Source organism: Microcaecilia unicolor, chromosome 1, assembly GCF_901765095.1.
Source record: "Microcaecilia unicolor chromosome 1, aMicUni1.1, whole genome shotgun sequence".
Classification (NCBI taxonomy): Eukaryota; Metazoa; Chordata; class Amphibia; order Gymnophiona; family Siphonopidae; genus Microcaecilia; species Microcaecilia unicolor.
This window is the reverse complement of record NC_044031.1, coordinates 432704059-432722016: the sequence shown is the minus strand read 5'-3', so window position 1 is coordinate 432722016 and position 17958 is coordinate 432704059. Positions and strand designations below refer to the sequence as shown.

The 17958-nt window shown below is 40.7% G+C and overlaps 1 protein-coding gene across 2 annotated transcripts in view; it reads left to right on the top strand.

The window, feature by feature from the left end:
* AFG3L2 (AFG3 like matrix AAA peptidase subunit 2) overlaps positions 1-17958 on the top strand; it is a 159364-nt gene that overhangs the window by 122585 nt on the left and 18821 nt on the right. For both annotated transcript variants that reach the window (XM_030212346.1, XM_030212338.1), the window contains exons 13-14: positions 3153-3263; positions 6152-6267. In XM_030212346.1, the coding sequence (XP_030068206.1) occupies positions 3153-3263; positions 6152-6267 (227 nt within the window). The remainder of the gene's footprint in view (positions 1-3152; positions 3264-6151; positions 6268-17958) is intronic.

Below are 17958 nucleotides of genomic sequence, written 5' to 3'. Positions count from 1 at the left end.
TCCAGAGTTGTTCTGACTTTCCTTATTACTCTGTCACCCTTCAATGGGAAGATAAACAAATTGTTGTCCAAGCCCTCCTTGATTCCAGCACTGCCCAGAACTTTGTGGATGAATGGCTGATCAGCATGAAATTTCTGTGAATCCCCTCAGAGAACCTTTTTGTATCTCCTTGGTCTACAGGGACCCACTGCCAGGGCATCTGAGAGCAATTACTTTACCTATTTCTAATCTGTTGGGCCCTAGCATCAAGAAATGATAGAGTTCCATGTACTCCCCAGATCTGTCCATCAGGTCATTTGGGGGCTTTCTTGGTTGCAGAAACATGAACCTCGTATCGACTGGTGCTGCAGAGATATTGTAGCCTGGGGTCTAACCTATTCTCGGTCTTGCTTTAATGCCTGTTTAACCTCTGCTTACCCTACCTAAGATTGATTCACCTCTTTCTCTTGATCTGTTGGCCGTCTCCAACACGGACATCTCTGGCAGAAAGCAAGCAATGAAACTACTGCCTCACCAGGAGCATGGCGGTCCTAGTGACCTCCAGCCAGGTAAGATGCCACCCCAGGGCAAGGCTTCTTCACCTTTCATCTCAGAATCCTGACCCATCTTGGACCCTGCAAAGATGTTTGCTGTCTCCCACATCACTATATCTCCGGGGAAAACTCCAGACCCTAAGCAATGCTGGGCACACAATGTCAAATTTACAGGGTGCCCGGGGGAAAAAGAAGACCATGCAACCAGGGGTACATCAATACTTGTTGTCCCAAATGTCTTATGATATCAAGATATTATAGATGTCAGAAAGATTAGGGAGAGACTACCCTATCCTCTTGCTTGGAAGGGCTTTTGACCTGAGGATAATACATGGGAACTTGCTGTCAATATTTATGTCCCTGCACATTTAAGATGATGTTATCACCTTTATTCCCTCAAACCCGAAGCCACAGGTCTGGGGAGGGGGCTTCAGGGAGGGGGGTACTATAATGTCCCTCACCTGTTTTCTGTGATCTCCAGCAGCATTTCATGTCAGAAGAGTATGCTGGAAACTCTGCAGTTCCTTTATAGCCCTGCAAGAGGGTGTTAACTGATGTCATCACCTCCTGTCTTGTGGTATATAAGGAAGTTCCTGACTCTCTACCTGTTCCTTTGCAACGGGCCTGGTCTAGTGTCTGTTCCAGTCCTTGTTCCAGCCTTGCTCCAGTCTATGTTCCAGTCCGTGACTTCAGCCTTGTTCCAGCTATTCCTTGGCCTTGACTGCGTTGGGTCAGCCCCAAACGGCTCTCTTAAGAGCCACTCTCTGCCCTGACTTGTCAGGGCGCCCCTTAAGGGCTCTTTTAAGAGCCACTGTCTGTTCTAGTCTCTGCAGGGGCATGACTCGCTTTCCACCAGTCGGGGCTTGCCTAGCCTTTGAGTTGGTTAGGCAGTATTGTCACAGAACGCCTAGCACCCACCTGGGGTACCCTGTGGCCACCTGGAGGGTCTATTCCCAGCACCTGGGCATGTGTTGTCTACTGTACCCCACTAACTGGGTCCCACTTGCCTCTGGGCTAGTCGCCCACTCCCAAGTTATTCCCTAGTGATTTCTAGGACACTGGGGCCATGGTTTTTAGAAAGTACTCACAGACATAAAACACAAACCACCAGGATTCTTAGTTCAGGACAACAGAGACAATAAACTAACAGGTTTATTGTTATAGTAAAACAGTGAATGTTTGAAAAAACAGGTGAAAAAGTACAGCAAGCAATAACAGACAACCAAAACCAGGATCAACATTAAAATTATCTAACACTTGTTACTACTTGGGTAGCACCTGGGGAGTTTCAGACAATTATCTGCTCACAAGTCTGAACAGGGTCTCAGGACAGAGATATATCTCCTCTGTACCACCACACTGAGAGTAAAGAAAAATCCAGTACCTCCTGGCTAGATTTGAACTCCAGTACCATTCGGAGCCCAGAGCACCAACTTTAAAAATATCTGGCCAACAGTACTGCAAGTGTCCTTTTTACAAGGCTAAATTGAAAAAGAAAGTGATCTTCTCTGCAACAGCTTTAAAACACAAAACATATGCCATCTGCTGGCCAATTAGGAGAAATACATGTTATCAGTAAAAATAATATAATACAGTTCACAGGCTTAGAAAACCCTCTGTTTCACCACAAGCGTAAACCTGACTGCAGCCCAAGGACTCTCCTATCCTGAGCCATGACACTCTCCTCTGACGCATCAGAGGAAATGCCCCCAATGACATGCAAGGCTGCCTGCAAGAGCAGATTACTAAAGCAAGTAAGGGGAGGGGGAAGAAGAGGAGAGTGGACAGTAGAGAGCCCAAAGGCAGCCAAAGGGGGGAAGAGATGCTGGCACACTGAAGACTCCAGGGAGGCATTTGACCAAAGGCAGCAGCCTCACCACCGGCACTGAATGCGGCAGAAGACTATGGGAAGAAGGATATTTTCACACATATCACATGTACTTTATATGTGTTTTTTGTTTTAATATATATCTGCACCCAATTTGTTAATGTTATATGTGTGAAAATATGACATATATATTTCTAGACTATGGGCCTGTTCTTTTCCATGTTTACCATGAGGTGTATTTTCAAAGTACTTAGACTTACAAAGTTGCATAATAATCTATGGAACTTTGTAAGTCTAAGTGCTTTGAAAATGAGCCCCTATGTTTCCTAAAACACCATGCAAGGAATCTCCAGTTTTGTTGGTCTACTCTAGCATGATTTGGTCACAGCTGTAGTAAAACATGAAATGACTTGTTCAGTGGGAGTTTTTCATTTTCACGAATTAGCTTTTTCTTGTAATTGGAAGTCATTTGCACCAAACTCCCGAGTCACCATTGCTACTAGTTTATTTCTATTTTTTTTTTTTTTAGATTCTTTGTATACCACATTTCTGTGGTACAATCAATGCAGTTTACATATTGAATTCAGGGACTTCTATTGTATTGTGTGATTAGGAAGATATATTTTTGTGCATATATATAAAATCTTAGTCTGTTATATTACCTCTTGCAGTTGGTAGTCAGGCTTAGTTGTGACATGTTTGAACCTGTGATTGTTCATTGTAAAATAATTTGGCACCATACTGCTAAAGTTAGTTAGTTACCATTGTTTCTCTTTTTCTTCCCCCTATAGGAGCTGATATTGCTAATGTTTGTAATGAAGCTGCCTTAATTGCTGCAAGACACCTTTCTGATGCCATAAACCAGAAGCATTTTGAGCAGGCCATTGAACGAGTTATTGGAGGTGAGATCAACCTATGGAAACTCCACAGGCAAAAGCTGCAGATGGCAAATTTTACTCATGTTTAAGAGACTTCTAATCTTTAATAAAATATGTATACTTTGCATGAAATGACTCACATGGCCAAAAAGGAAGACTTTTTTTCTGTGGTTCGGTTTACTGATCTTACCTTTTTATTGTCAATTTGCTCCTGGGGAAATTCTGTGTGTTGCAGAATTCTGTAGAGGGTTCAAGATGTAGCAGTGACTTATATTCTTGATGGCTCTGCCCTCTTCGCGTCTCCCCCTCCATCCCTCTTGCCATGATCAGCATAAGTAGGAGGAGTATAGCTGCACATCAGACTGTGTCTTCTTCCTTTGGCACTTGAAGCATGACTGTTGATTTGAACTGCATAGAACACTGTACAACCATTTGGTTCTAATTCACAGTCAGACTGCAGGCGGCAAACCTCGTTCATGGCAAGAGTATGCCTGAAGTGGCATCAGCATTCTGCAACAAGATAGGCACTATAATACCCACCTGGAAGCAGCCTTGGTCTACTTGGCACATATTATTTATGACATGTTAGGGCCTGCAGTATGTGTTTGACTGTCAGCAGCTCTGGTTGAGGCATTGGGCAGCAGTTGCAGCATCAAAATCACGTCGTTAAAATGCCTTTTCAGGGCAAGTGGCTATTTGGAGAAGATCTCAGTAACTTGGTGAAAGAACTGGGGGAAACTAAGCGACTGCGGATAAGCCAAAAGCCTTTGTTCGTCTGTCTTCAGGGGTTCTTGATCTCAATTTCGAGAAAGCAGATGGTACCTGCCTGGTCATCAGCAATATGGTCAGAAATCCTTGAGTGCCATTAGCACTTTTCACTCTAGAGTTGATAACAAGCCAATTTCTGTTCATCCCTTGATAGTTAGATTCATGAAAGGTTTATTTCATACCAAACCTCCTATCAAGCCACCTCTGGAGGTGTGGGATCTCAACGTCCTCCTCACACCTTTCATGAAACCTTTGTTTGAACCACTTCATTCCTGTTCTCTGAAGTTCCTCACATATAAGGTAGCTTTCTTAAAAGGATTTACTTCTGCCAGAAAAGTCAGCAAACTTCAAGCCCTTGTGGCAGACCTACCTTACACCTGGTTCTACCAAGACAGGGTTGTGCTCCAAACTGACCCAAAAGTCCTCCCTAAAGTGGTATCAAAGTTCCACCTCAGTCAGTCCATTATACTTCCTATCTTCTTCCCAAAGCCACACTCATTCTGGAGAAGCAGCACTGCATACCTTAGACTGCAAACATTCTCTAGTGCATTATCTGGAGCATACAAAACCTCATAGGAAGTCCTCCCAGCTTTTTATATCCTTTGACCCTAACAGATTAGGGATCCCCATCACCAAACATACTATCTCTACTGAGCTAGCTATCTCCTACACGTAAGCTCAGTTTCGGCTGAACTTTCATGGCTGTGTCACCGCTCAGTAGCCCATTTCTGCTCTGCCTCTATTGAAGAAATATGCAAGGCGGCAGTGTGGTCTTCTGTCCACACCTTCACTCTTCACTATTGTCTAGAGCAGCATTCTAGGCAGGATAGCTCGTTTGGACAAGCAGTCCTGCAGAATCTTTTTACTACTTAAATGTCATCTCCGCTCTCTGGCCCTTTTTTTTCCACCATGCTCACTTTCTTCTTAGTTGCCAAGTTAATTTAAATTGTGAGTCTGGTAGCTGGTGAGTCCCACATGTGAGAATATTATGCCTACTTGTCCTTGAAGAAAGTAAAGTTATAAACCTGTAGCAGATGTTCTCCAAGACCAGCAAGCATATATTTTCACATCCTTCCCACCTCCCCTTGGAGTTGTCTTTTTAGCTTTAGTATTGTGCTGCTGGTCCCAAGCTTGAGCATTGGGCAGAAAGGCACTGCGCCAGTATGAGTGACAGTGCACTATGGCAGTGTCCATAATGGGCTTCATGGATGATTTCACCCACATGTGAGAATATATGCGTGCTGTCCTTGAAGCATACCTACTACAGGTAAGTAACTTTGCTTTCTCTACTTATTGTCCAGAGATGAGAGGTCCACACGTTTGCTCGGCTGGTTAGTGTTAGGTTATGAGTTGTTTAAGGTTGTTGTGTTTTACTCTGAGTTTCTCCTTACTGCTTGGCTGTGTAAATACTTAGACACTGGACTGGATACCAAGATAAGTATGTCTCAGCTCAGTTTTCAGTTGTGTTTATTCTGAGTTTGTCCTTACTACTTGTCTGCGTTAAATACTGAGGCGCTGGAAGTATGTCTCAGCTCATTTTCAGTTCTCTGTCTCCACCTGCTGGTTGATTGGCACACAGCTATCCCACAGGTTCTGGAATAGTGGGAAGGACTAACAGAAATAAAACTATCAGGTAAGACCTAATTTCTCCTTATAATGGGAAATTCTGTGCCAAAAAATATACAATATTGTGCAAAGAATTTAAAAACTATATTGCTCAAACAATTGCCTGGGAGTAACAGACTGCTCTGGAATACGAGAAAGGAGATTGGCAGAAGTAATGAACACATTTCAGATCAAATATGCAAAGCCTTGAACTTTTGCAATTCTGTAATTTGGGTGGAATAAAATTTTCTTGTCCATGATGTCATATTTGTTTTCATTTCCTGCCTAAGAAACCAGTATAATCCCATATAGAATTAAGAGAAACACTAGGCCCATGAGTGTTATTTAGTATAAGACGACTTTTTTTTTTTTTTTGCATAATCATTGCATTTTCCCTGAAAGACAGATTGAGGATCAAGGTATAAAGTGAATACTTTTTATAGCTGTTGCCAAAATAGTGTGATCCTTGTATGACTTTGGCGTTTAAAGAGGTAATTTTGAAAGAGGAATAAACGTTTTTTTTTTTTAATTCTTCTCAGGATTGGAAAAGAAAACCCAGGTGTTGCAGCCAGAAGAGAAGAAAACTGTTGCATACCATGAGGCTGGCCATGCAGTAGCAGGCTGGTTCTTGGAGCATGCAGATCCTCTTTTGAAGGTAGGATGTGTACCAGTCTTGTTTTGTTTTTTGCACCGAACAACAGATTTATGAATATAAACATAGTAAACATAGTAGATGACGGCAGAGAAAGACCTGCACAGTCCATCCAGTCTGCCCAAGAAGATAAATTCATATGTGTTACTTTTTTATTTGTACTGTCCTCTTCAGTGCACAGACTGTATAAGTCTGGCCAGCCCTATCCCCGCCTCCCAACCACCAACCCCGCCTCCCAACCACCAGCTCTGGCACAGACCCTATGTCTGCCCAGCACTATCCCCGCCTCCCAACTACCAGTCCCGCCTCCCACCACCAGGCTATGTTCATAGCCTCTGCACTGCTCTCCTGTTTTATTTACCAATATTAGTGCCTAGATATAGCATACAAAGAATTTTTAAGTCCGAACAGAAAACATCACCAGAGCAACATTTAGGAAAGGTTAGTGCACTAAAACGAGAAAATCCATAATTAGATACCTAAGAAACATAATTTAACTGCCAGATTTAGTGTATCTGAATATAACTCGCTTTGAACTATTATGAAAAAGGTGATAGCTGAACCAAATAATTTCCATTCTACTGTGCTGTTTTAATTTGTATATTTCTGACACTTTCATGTTACTGCTATTACTAGGATTTAATTTGCCTTTTTCCAAGTTTACCTCATTGATTTGAACTGTTTTGCATACATTTAATCATATGTCACCATCTTAAATGAATCTCTTCATAAAGGTGGTTAATAAATCCTAATAAATAAATTTTAGCAAAAATAAAATCACATTTCCTTAACGTGCATACTAGTCCAGTCTAGAACAAGTGCGTTATGTCTGCCAACCAGTGGATGGAGACAGAGAAAGAAAGTAGGTCATTCACCCTTAAAGCTATCATACAGCAAAAAAATCCTCAGTATTTTTCTCAGTCTCCAGGCAGATAGTGAATAAACTGTGCATTACTGACTCATATGCTTAGCTGTGTGTCAGTAGAGTAGGAGGTCCCTCCTGGAAGGGTTATTTATGCTTCTTTTCAATTTTCTGAACAATATATGGAGCTTGGGTGACACTTAGTAGTGCTGAGATCCCCCACCACCACCACCCACCAGTCTTTATCTTCACTGGATTTGTGTGGCGTATGTGTAGGCTGTACATCATACTATATGAAGGCTGATTAAGGTATGGGTTTTTGTCACCATTTTGGCATTCTGACTTTACACTAAGATACATTTTGTCTACTGGCGGTTTTAGGTAAAGGGGCTTTCCTTATCCTCTGCAGCAGATGAATCTAGAAACTGGTGGGTTGTGTCCATCTACCAGTAGGTGGAGATAGAGATACCAGAGGACCAGCCCCTTCAGTAGCCAGTATATCTCTCTCTATCTCCAGCAGGTGGTGGACAACATCTCTTCAACTCCTGCATTCATCTTCTATGGGGCATCTCCTGGGCCTTTACCAGTTGAGAGTGGGGGCGATTGGCAGATCGGGGCCATCCTTATGGGCGTACCTGGTCTCCAAGTCCCTGCCTCACCCCTGAGTTCCCCTGTCTCCCGACTGTGCTTCTTTCTGGCTTTGCCTCCTCACCAACCATTAAAAAAAAAAAGAAGAAGAGAAAGAGGAAAGATTAAAAAAAAAAAAAAAAACCTTTTCCTCAAAGGCACTAATTGACAGCCAGCTTTGCACACACGCAGCAGGATCCTCAGGGAGGAGCTCCTTCTCTGTTGGGAGTTCTTTGATTCCGCCCTGTGTGGTGTGTGCCGCTTCCGCTCCTCTCGTGGTGAGTACTGATTTCGTGCTCCGTGTTCCTTTCATTGCGGCTGAAGCGGTTAAGCGTTCCCGCTTTGGGAAGAGAAAATCGCCAGGGCTGCACTTGAAGTCTAGCACTTGCCGCCGAGGCAGCTTCCCTTATGGAGTGGAGCGAATCCCATCTTCTCTGTCGGCAGCTCACATTGCAGGTCAGAGCAATGTTCAAGCGGATTTCCTCAGTCTTCATCTGTTGGACCCGCCGGAATGGGAACTCTCGGAAGCGGCGTTTCTCCTCATTTGCCAACGGTGGGGGAGTCCGGAATTGGATCTGATGGCGACCATATGCAACACCAAGGTGGACAGGTTCTTCAGCAGACGACGAGAGGCTGGGTCCGAAGGGCTGAATGCTCTGCTCCAACCTTGGCCTGAGGACGGCCTACTGTATGTGTTTCCTCCGTGGCCGTTGATAGGTCGAGTGTTACTCCGGATCACCCGTCACAGAGGACAAGTCATTCTGGAGGCCCCAGATTGGCCCTGTCGGCCTTGGTATGCGGACTTAGTCAGTCTGCTGATGGGGGCACCGTTTCGGTTCCCTCTCAGTCCCGATCTCCTGCACCAGGGACCAGTGCTGATGGAGGATCCATCCCGCTTTGGTCTTACAGCTTGGTCTTTGAGAGGGCGAGTTTCCCCAGAGGTTAATTGTAGTATATTTTATTAAAAGACCAGATACAGTAGACTTGAAATGGTCCATGTTTCATCAGTAAAACTGTCTGCCTCAGGAGTCAAGTAACTAAACACAAATGTTAGTACAAAAATCATTTAAAAGCATAACAAGAATATTGCATAAATATGTGCACACATGTATTTCAAAAATTGTCATTGGATTTGGTGACCTTGGTGGCTCGCATCCCCCATTTAACAGCAGCAGCTGATTTACGTGACTATCAGTTCAAAGTGCTGTATCGAACATATATTCTCCAGACTCAGTTGTTTCACATGGGCGGCATTGACACTCCTCTTTGCTTGAAATGTTCATCCCAACACAATTCATTTTTTCATGTATTTTGGGACTGTTCTGTGATACGCAATTTTTGGTCTCAGCTTGTCCTTTATTTGGAGAGAGTGTTGAACTCTGCTATTCCTCTTTTGGCAGCTGGATTTCTACTGGATAAATATGAGGCATTCCCTTTTCAGAGAGGAGACCATCGGGGATTTCTTCGTAGGGCGGCACTTCTTGCCAAGAGGTCCATACTCAAGGTGTGGACCATCTCTGCTTCCCTGTCCTTTTGGGGTTCGCAGAATCTATTACATCAGTACATGTTATGGGAGCGACAAGGAATAGGCTCATCTTTCAGGCGTAAGAAACATTTTTTGCCAATCTGGGAACTTTTTTCACCTTCCCTCAGAGCTCATAGTTTTATCTTAAATATTTTGATCTATTATACTGTACAGTATTTGCTGTCGTTGATCTTTTGCAAATATAAAGAGTTCCATATAGAACATAGAGGGTAGGGGGAGGAGTAATGGCAGCGCTGGGGGGAGGGGATAAATTTGTAAAATGTATGATGATGGTTTTTCTTATACTATGTTCATTATGTCTGTTTTGCTATTTGACGCTTTGTCTTTTCATAATGTTTGATATTTTCTGTTCTGGACGTGTCATCAATACACAAATTTTGAAACATAAAATAAGATAAAATGAGATAAATAAGACACTTAAAAAGTGTGTGTTCTTCAAGCATCAACAGAAAATTAAATAATAGAAAAAAAAAGGATTAAGATAAGAAAATCATCAGGGAAGAGTGTTAAGACAAGCCTGGTCAAGTTGTCAGAGAAAATGGAAAAACTTTCACAAACTGCTTTAAAACAAACCAGCTTTAAGAATCTGTCAAACAGTGTCAAAGAGGAGAGACCGAAAGGTCAGCTAAAAGCACATGCCAGAGAGAGAAAAACAAATAAATCAAATTTCAACTAAGAAGGAACAACATTTGATACTATTTAGCAATATTAAAAAAAACTATTCCGGTTTTCATTTTATAATATATATGTATAAGTATATAGCATACAGAGAGTGCTATCTTAATTTTAAGTATAAATGCACTGGAAGAGATACGGCTACATAACTAGCCATATCAAGTATTCTGCTGTGAGAAAGTTTTCATAACACAGGTTATAAATGTCACTAAGAGAGTGCAAGGCTATTGTTTAACTCATATTGGTCCAAGCACACTGACATAAACCCAGTTCAATCAGTTAGTATACATCCAAAAACTTATATGTAATTGAAATGGAAACTGAGCTACCATGAGCCATAATATTCTAAAACACATTGCACTATCCATAAGAAATACGGGAATTTACTGACATCTCTGTGAGGGGAAAGGTACACATCCACTGCATCAGTGAATGCAGGAAAAAATGTATGGAACGTGTCTTGAAATTCAAAGGGGCTCACGCCAAGGTAAGTACACGTTAAAACAAAGCTCTAAATGGATTGCAATGTAAAGAACCTTATAACAAAGTGAGACCTAGAATGCAAAGCAAGTGAAACTAACTTTATTGATAAAACAGGCAAAGGGACCACGAAAGTATAAAGGAGAGCAGACTGAGCGAATACCCTTTTGGACATAGGTAATTGTCATATTAAAAAAGCATAATGAAAAACATACATGTATGATATACATGTATACTAAATGTCTTTTTTAGTAACCAGATCACACAATGTAACATGTTCTTAAAATCCAGTAAATGAATAAATATCAATGAATAAATATGTGTATGAAAAAAGTATATATCAGTTCCACATCAAACATATAAACAGCGAGTGACCGACTCACTCGCAAATGCGCAGTAGAGACTTCCCTCTCTGTCCCACCCTCGCGTCAATACGTGATGACGGGGGCGGGACAGAGAGGGAAACTGCGCAAAGCCGCCTAGGTCGCTACCGCTGCCCCTCCCCGCCCGAGGTCGCTGCTACCGCTCCCCCCACCCGGTGTCGCCGCCGACAGCCCTCCACCCGGCCCAGGCCCTCTCTCCGCTACTGAACTTACATCCATTTGCCGGAGCACAGCACGCACATCAGCTGAGCTGCCGTCCGCCTTCCTTCCCTGCCTGTGCCCCGCCCTCGCTGACGTTACGTCACACGAGGGCGGGACACAGGCAGAGAAGGAAGGCCGACGGCAGCTCAGCTGATCTGCCCTGCTGCGTTCCGGCGAATGGATGTAAGTTCAGTAGCGGAGAGAGGGCCTGGGCCGGGTGGAGGGCTGGCGGCGACTCCGGGGGTGGGGGAACAGTAGCGGCGATCTTGCGGGGGGGGGCAGTGTCGACCTCCGAAAACCCCCAATACCAGCCCGTTTTAACGGGCTCAACGGCTAGTATCTAAAGAAACTGACACCTAAACTTCACCAGCTACATTTATAATGGACCTTTTCTAATTTGTTTACTTTAATTTACACCCTAATTACTGAATATTATATCTTGTCCTGATATCATTATATTATGTTTTATCTATTTTCCACTTCTTATTATACATAATTTTCTAATGCACCTCATCTGCAACAATGCTGAAATTCTTACTCCGTTAATATGGTTCCCATGATATATTTTTGCACCTTATCTGTTATCTATATTCTGATTTTCTTATTCCATCAATGTGATTGTTGTTGTATTATATTGTAAGCCACATTGAGCCTGCAAATCCTTTAGATTGTAAGCTCTTTGAGCAGGGATTGTCTTTCTATGTTAAATTGTACAGCGCTGCGTAACCCTAGCAGCGCTTTAGAAATGTTAAGTAGTAGTAGTAGTAAATAGGTGGGAAAATGTGGGATATAAATGCAGCAAATAAGTAAAAGTACATAGGAAAATAACCCAGTGTATTAAATAAATACATAAAAAGTTGTATAGAAAAATATACATAAATTAATTAATATACATAAGATATCCTATGAGTAACACAGAAAAAAGTGATGAATGCGTAGTTATAAAATATAACTGTCAGAAAACAACAAGGCAGGGAGTCTGCCAAATCCAACATGGACAATATAAGACAGGCAGATCATATAAGAAAACAGTCTTTAATGAAGTAAAATGCTCCCAGGTTAACAGTCTTCAGACTTGTTCATGCACCTGGAGGCATGTGGATCAGCGTTAAAACAAACTTGCCATGACAACCTAGTTTTTATGTCAGAGAATGTCATACTAGCATAATTACTGTAAAAAAACAGAAAGTTCTCTAAAAGTATTAAAAAGCCAGAACTGTGGATAGAAAGCAATGACAACCTGATTAAAGAAAATATAAAATAGACAGTGCCAATATCATGAGATCCGTTTTAAAATAAAAAAGTTCTGAAACCATTGAGTATAAAATGCAAAAATTTCAGACTACAAAATACTCCAAATTTAACTGAGATGTTCTAAAATTCGTAACTATCAAAATCGCTAAGAAATTCCATCAGAAAAGTCTTTAAAAAAGTGAAAATAAGTTAAAATAGTGGTGGAATACATTGAAGACTGTATTATGCGTTCCAATGATGTCATCAATGTGTTCCTTCTACGGAAGGTGTCTCAAACTGTAAAAACATTAAAAATAAACTTGAACACCTTAAAAACATCTCCAATCACTTTAAAATAGCTAAAAGTATATAATAGCAGATATGGATTCTCTGAGCCCATAAGAGTGAAAAAGAAATCTATAAAAATCGATGAAAAACGGATACACCATCTCATTAATATGCATAAAAATGTTTTAGTTGTTTTAGTGATTGGAAATGTTTTTGAGGAGGAGCCATTTTGGATCTGGTCCTTGGTGTCATGCATGATCAAGTTTGAGCTACTATCTGGGATGAACCTGCAAAGGAAATCTACTGTTGCTGCATTTAATTTTCAAAAGGGAGACTATAATAAAATGAGGAAAATGGTTAAAAAGGATCAGTTGCAAAGGTTAGGACACTAAATCAGGCATGGACGTTATTCAAAAATACCATCTTGGAAGCCCAGTCCAGATTCATTCCACGTATTTGCAAAGGTGAAAAGAAGAGAAAACTTCAGCCAGCATGGTTAAAAGGTGAAGTAAAAGGTGCCATTACAGCCAAAGATTGTCCTTCAAAAAATGGAAAAAGGACCCAAACGAAGAAAATAAGAAGCAACATAAGCACTGGCAAGTCAGATGCATTGCATTAATAAAGAAGGCTAAAAGAGAATATGAAGAGAAACTTGCCAAAGAGGCTAAAACTCACAGTAACAACTTTTTCAGGTACATCAGAAGCAGAAAGCCTGCGAGTGAATCTGTGAAACTGTTAGATCGCAAAGGAGTAAAAGGGGCGCTCAGGGAAGGACAAGGCCATAGCGGAGAAACTGAATGAATTCTTTGCTTCTGTCTTTACTTAAGAAGATGTAAGAGATCTGCCTGTACCAGAATTGGTTTTCAAGGGTGATGATACAGAGGAACTGAATGAAATCTCGATGAACCTGGAAGATGTACTGAGCCAAATTGACAAATTAAAGAGTAGTAAATCACCTGTACCAGATGGCATACATCCAAGGATACTCAAATAACTCAAGCATGAAATTGCTGATCTGCTGTTAGTAATATGTAACCTGCCATTAAAATTGTCAGTAGTACCTGAAGATTGGAGGGTGGCCAATGTGACGCCGATTTTTAAACAGGTTTCTAGGGGTGATCCATGAAATTATAGACTGGTATGCCTGATGTCAGTGCCAGGCAAAATAGTGGAAACTATTATAAAAAATAAAATTACAGAACACATAGACAAACATGGTTTAATGGGACAGATTCAGCATGGGTTCAGCTGAGGAAAGTCTTGCCTCACCAATTTACTTCATTTCTTTGAAGGCGTGAATAAACATGTGGATAAAGGTGAGCTGGTTGATCTTTTGATAGAGTTCGTCATGAGAGACTCCTGAGAAAATTTAAGTCATGGGATAGGAGGCAAGGTTCTGGTATGGATTAGGAATTGGTTATTGGACAGAAAACAGAGGGTAGGGTTAAATGGTCATTTCTCTCAATTGAGGAGGGCGAACAGTGGAGTGCCACAGGGATCTATACTGGGACCTGTACTGTTTAACATATTTATAAATGATATGGAAATCGGAACGATGAGTGAAATGATCTTAATATTGCAGTTGATACAAAACTATTTAAGGTTGTTAAAACACGTGTGGACTGTGAAATATTGCAGGAAGACGTTAGGAAATTGGAAGATTGGGCTTCCAAACGGCAGATGAAATTTAATGTGGACAAATGCAAGGTGAAAATGGAAATAATAAGAGCAGTCAATTAACAATAATGATAATAAAAGCAATTATATGTATATAAATAAATAGCAATATCATGACATTTAATATCTTATGTCTTATATGCAATTTATTATTTTCTATAACATTGTTTTTTGATATGTCATATTGCTATTTATATATATGTGTGTGTGTGTATATATATATATATATATATATATATAGTTTTTATTGTTAATTGACTTTGTATTCTGTTTGTTTTTAATTTATTGTTTTTTTAGCCCTTGACACAGCCCTTTCGGGCGAAACACGTCCAGTGTCGGTCAATATACAGAGATTGCTATTGCGTGAATAAAAGTTAATAAATATCTATTATTTATCTGCTCTTATTATTTCCATCTTGGAGCTTGTGGATTGTGTGCCTTGTTGTTTTTTGGGACCCCCAAATGCAAGGTGATGCATATTGGAAAGAATAATCCAAATCTTAGTTACCTGATGCTAGGGTCCACCTTGGGGGTCAGCGCACAAGAAAAAGATCCAGGGGGTGTTGTAGATAATACGCTCAAATCTTCTGCTCAGTGTGCGGTGGCAGCCAAAATGACAAATAGGATGCTAGAAATTATTAGGAAAGGTATGGTGAATAAGACCAAAAATACTATAATGCCTTTGTTTCACTCTATGCTGTGTCTGCACCTTGAGTATTGTGTTCAGTTCTGGTCGCCGTATCTCAAAAAAGATATAGCGGAATTAGAAAAGGTTCAAAGAAGAGCAATCAAAATGATAAAGGGGATGGAACTCCTCTCGTATGAGGAAAGGCTAAAGAGTTTGGGGCTCTTCAGCTTTGAAAAGAGACAGATGAGGGGAGATATGATTGAGGTCTACAAAATCCTGAGTGGTGTAGAACGAGTAGAAGTAAATCGATTTTTTACTCATTCCAAAAGTACAGAGACTAGGGGACACTTGAGGAAGTTACATGAAAATACTTTTAAAACAAATAGGAAATATTTTTTTTACTGAACAAACGGTTAAGCTCTGGAACTTTTTGCAGGAGGATGTGGTAACAGCGGTTAATGTATGTGGGTTTAAAAAAGGTTTGGACAGGTTCCTGGAGGAAAAGTCCATAGTATGCTATTGAGACAGACAAGGAAAGCAACTTCTTGCCCTGGGATTTGTAGTATGGAGTGTTGCCGCGATTTGGGTTTCTGCTAGGTACTTGTGACCTGGCTTGGCCACTGTTTGGAAAACAGGATACTGGGCTAGATGGACTATTGATCTGACCCATTATGGCTACTCTTATGTTCTTAATATTCTTGTTATGTTTTTAAATAATTTTTGTACTAATATATGTGTTGTACAAAAGTTCACGTCTCAAAAGTATGTTGTTGAAAACTATAGTAGCAAACACCAACAACAAGAAAAAGATCGCCTACAAAGAAATGTAGAACCACTGACTGTGTCGAGTCTTCTGTATCTGGTCTTTTAATACATTTTACTATAGTCAACCACTGGAGACTTTTTGTGTTTGGTTGGCCTGCACCTCTTCCCTTCTTCTTCAGTGGTTCTACACTTCTCCATAGAGGATCTTTTCTTGTTGTTGGTATTTGCTACTACGGTTTTCAATGACATACCTTTGAGAAGTGAGCTTCTCAGCATTGGCACTTGTTAAGATCAAGAGGTCATAACTAAAGAGCCTGAATAAGGAACCTCTTGTGTCTTTCTATCATACAATCAAACATCAAGGGGTTCATTTTCGAAACAGAAAAATGTCCACAAAGTGGCGCATCGATGTTTTTCTTGCAAAAACACCCAAATTGCTATTTTTGTATGCAGTTCATCTGCAGTGCATCCAAATCCAGGGCATGTCCGGTGTTGGGGCAAGATTTGGGTGTTCTCAGAACTTGGATGTTTTTTTGCCATAATGGAACAAAGCAAAAACGTCCAGGGCTAAACGTTGGACATCTTTGTCTGGACTTGTTTGTCACGACTAAGTAATAATTAGGTGCTCTAAATGACCAGAAGACCATTGAAGGGATTAAGGCATGACCCCCTCTTAGTCCCTTAGTGGTCATTGACCCCATCCCCCAAAGATGTGAAAGAAACAGTATTTACCAGTCTTTTTGACAGCATCAGATGTTATAGCCAGTCCTATTAGAGCAGCAAGCAGGCCCATGGAATAGCCTAGTGGTCGGTGCTGTAGACTGTAGAGAAGGAGACCCAGGTCCATAACCCACTCTAATTGGTAAGCTTGTGGTGTTACATGTTAGCCCTCAAAAACCCATCAAAAATCTGCTGTACCGACATATAGGTGATGCCTGCAAAAATAAGAGCTATTGTAGTTTTTCCGGGGGGGGGGGGGGGGGGGGGGGGAATGTTTTCCCCAAAATGTCCAAAATCGGATTTAGCAAAAATCACTTCTGTCAACAACATCCAAAGCTGAAAGGTTAACTAACTTGGTTTAAAGCTTCTTTATTCTCACTGTGGATCATAAATACTTAATTGATTAATGAAGGAAAAAGACCTCAAAAGTAAAGGTAAATGACTTCACGTCTATTTCTTTGCTCCTGTACAATTTATAGTTAAGGAGTGTTGCTGAAAGTGTTGAATTACAAGCAGTAAATTACAGTGCAGGTTTTGAAAATTAAAAAAATTATATATATATATATATATATATAAATTGAAGAAACTAACAACAGATTGTACACAATTGACTTAATTGAATACTTTGGAGGTTTTTTGACCAATGATAATACCGGAGTCTATGATGTGCCAGCACTAAGAGATTATACTTGCTGCCGAGCCACAACTTTTGAGGTCTTTTTCCTCCATTAATCAGTTACGTATTTATGATCCACAGTGAGGATGAAGTTGCTTTAAACCAAGTTAGTTAAGCTTTGGATGTTGTTAACAAAATCAGATTTAGACATCATATTGAAAATGCCCCTCCACATGTGATAAATGCCTGGAAGTTTTGTGGATATGGAAACTAATAAAAATATTTTACAGCAAAAATGGAATAAAGTTTAATTTATCCATAGTGCTGTGTGCCACTTTGCAGGAAAGACAGATCTGGTAGCTTTCCTGCTCTTGGATGTATCCAGGAGTTGGGTGAGAGAGAAAGATGACCACTGCTTTAGGACTAGGGCTTGCTTAACCAATGGCAAGACTAGGCCATTGCCAAGGTCAGCAACATCTCAGGGAATGGAAAAACTTAGCTGCAGTCAAAACAAAACAATAGATCCTGTGAGCCTCACACATGGAAAGAAATACCAGCGTATACTTTAAGCTGAAGGAGAAGGTGGACACTTTTCAAATATTTATTTATTAGGATTTATTTACCTACTTTTTGAAGGAATTCACTCAAGGCGGTGTACAGTAAGAATAGATCAAACATGAGCAATAGGCAATTACAGCAGTGAAAATATTCAAAAACAATACATAGTATGGCATGGTATACTGCTTACAATGTCAACACAATATGTAATAGAGCATTATAATTGATAGTGAAGGGTAAGGCAAAGAAGTAACATATAAGTAGGTAAGAAAGTAGGAAGAGTTAAAAAGTAAGGTGATTGATTTAAAGAAAGTTTCACATGATGTCAGAGAGATGGTTAAATATTATCTCCGTTAGGGTAGGAGTGGATAAACCCCTGGTAAATAACTTTTGGAAATCACCCTCATTGTGTAAACATAGCTGTTGTTCGATCAA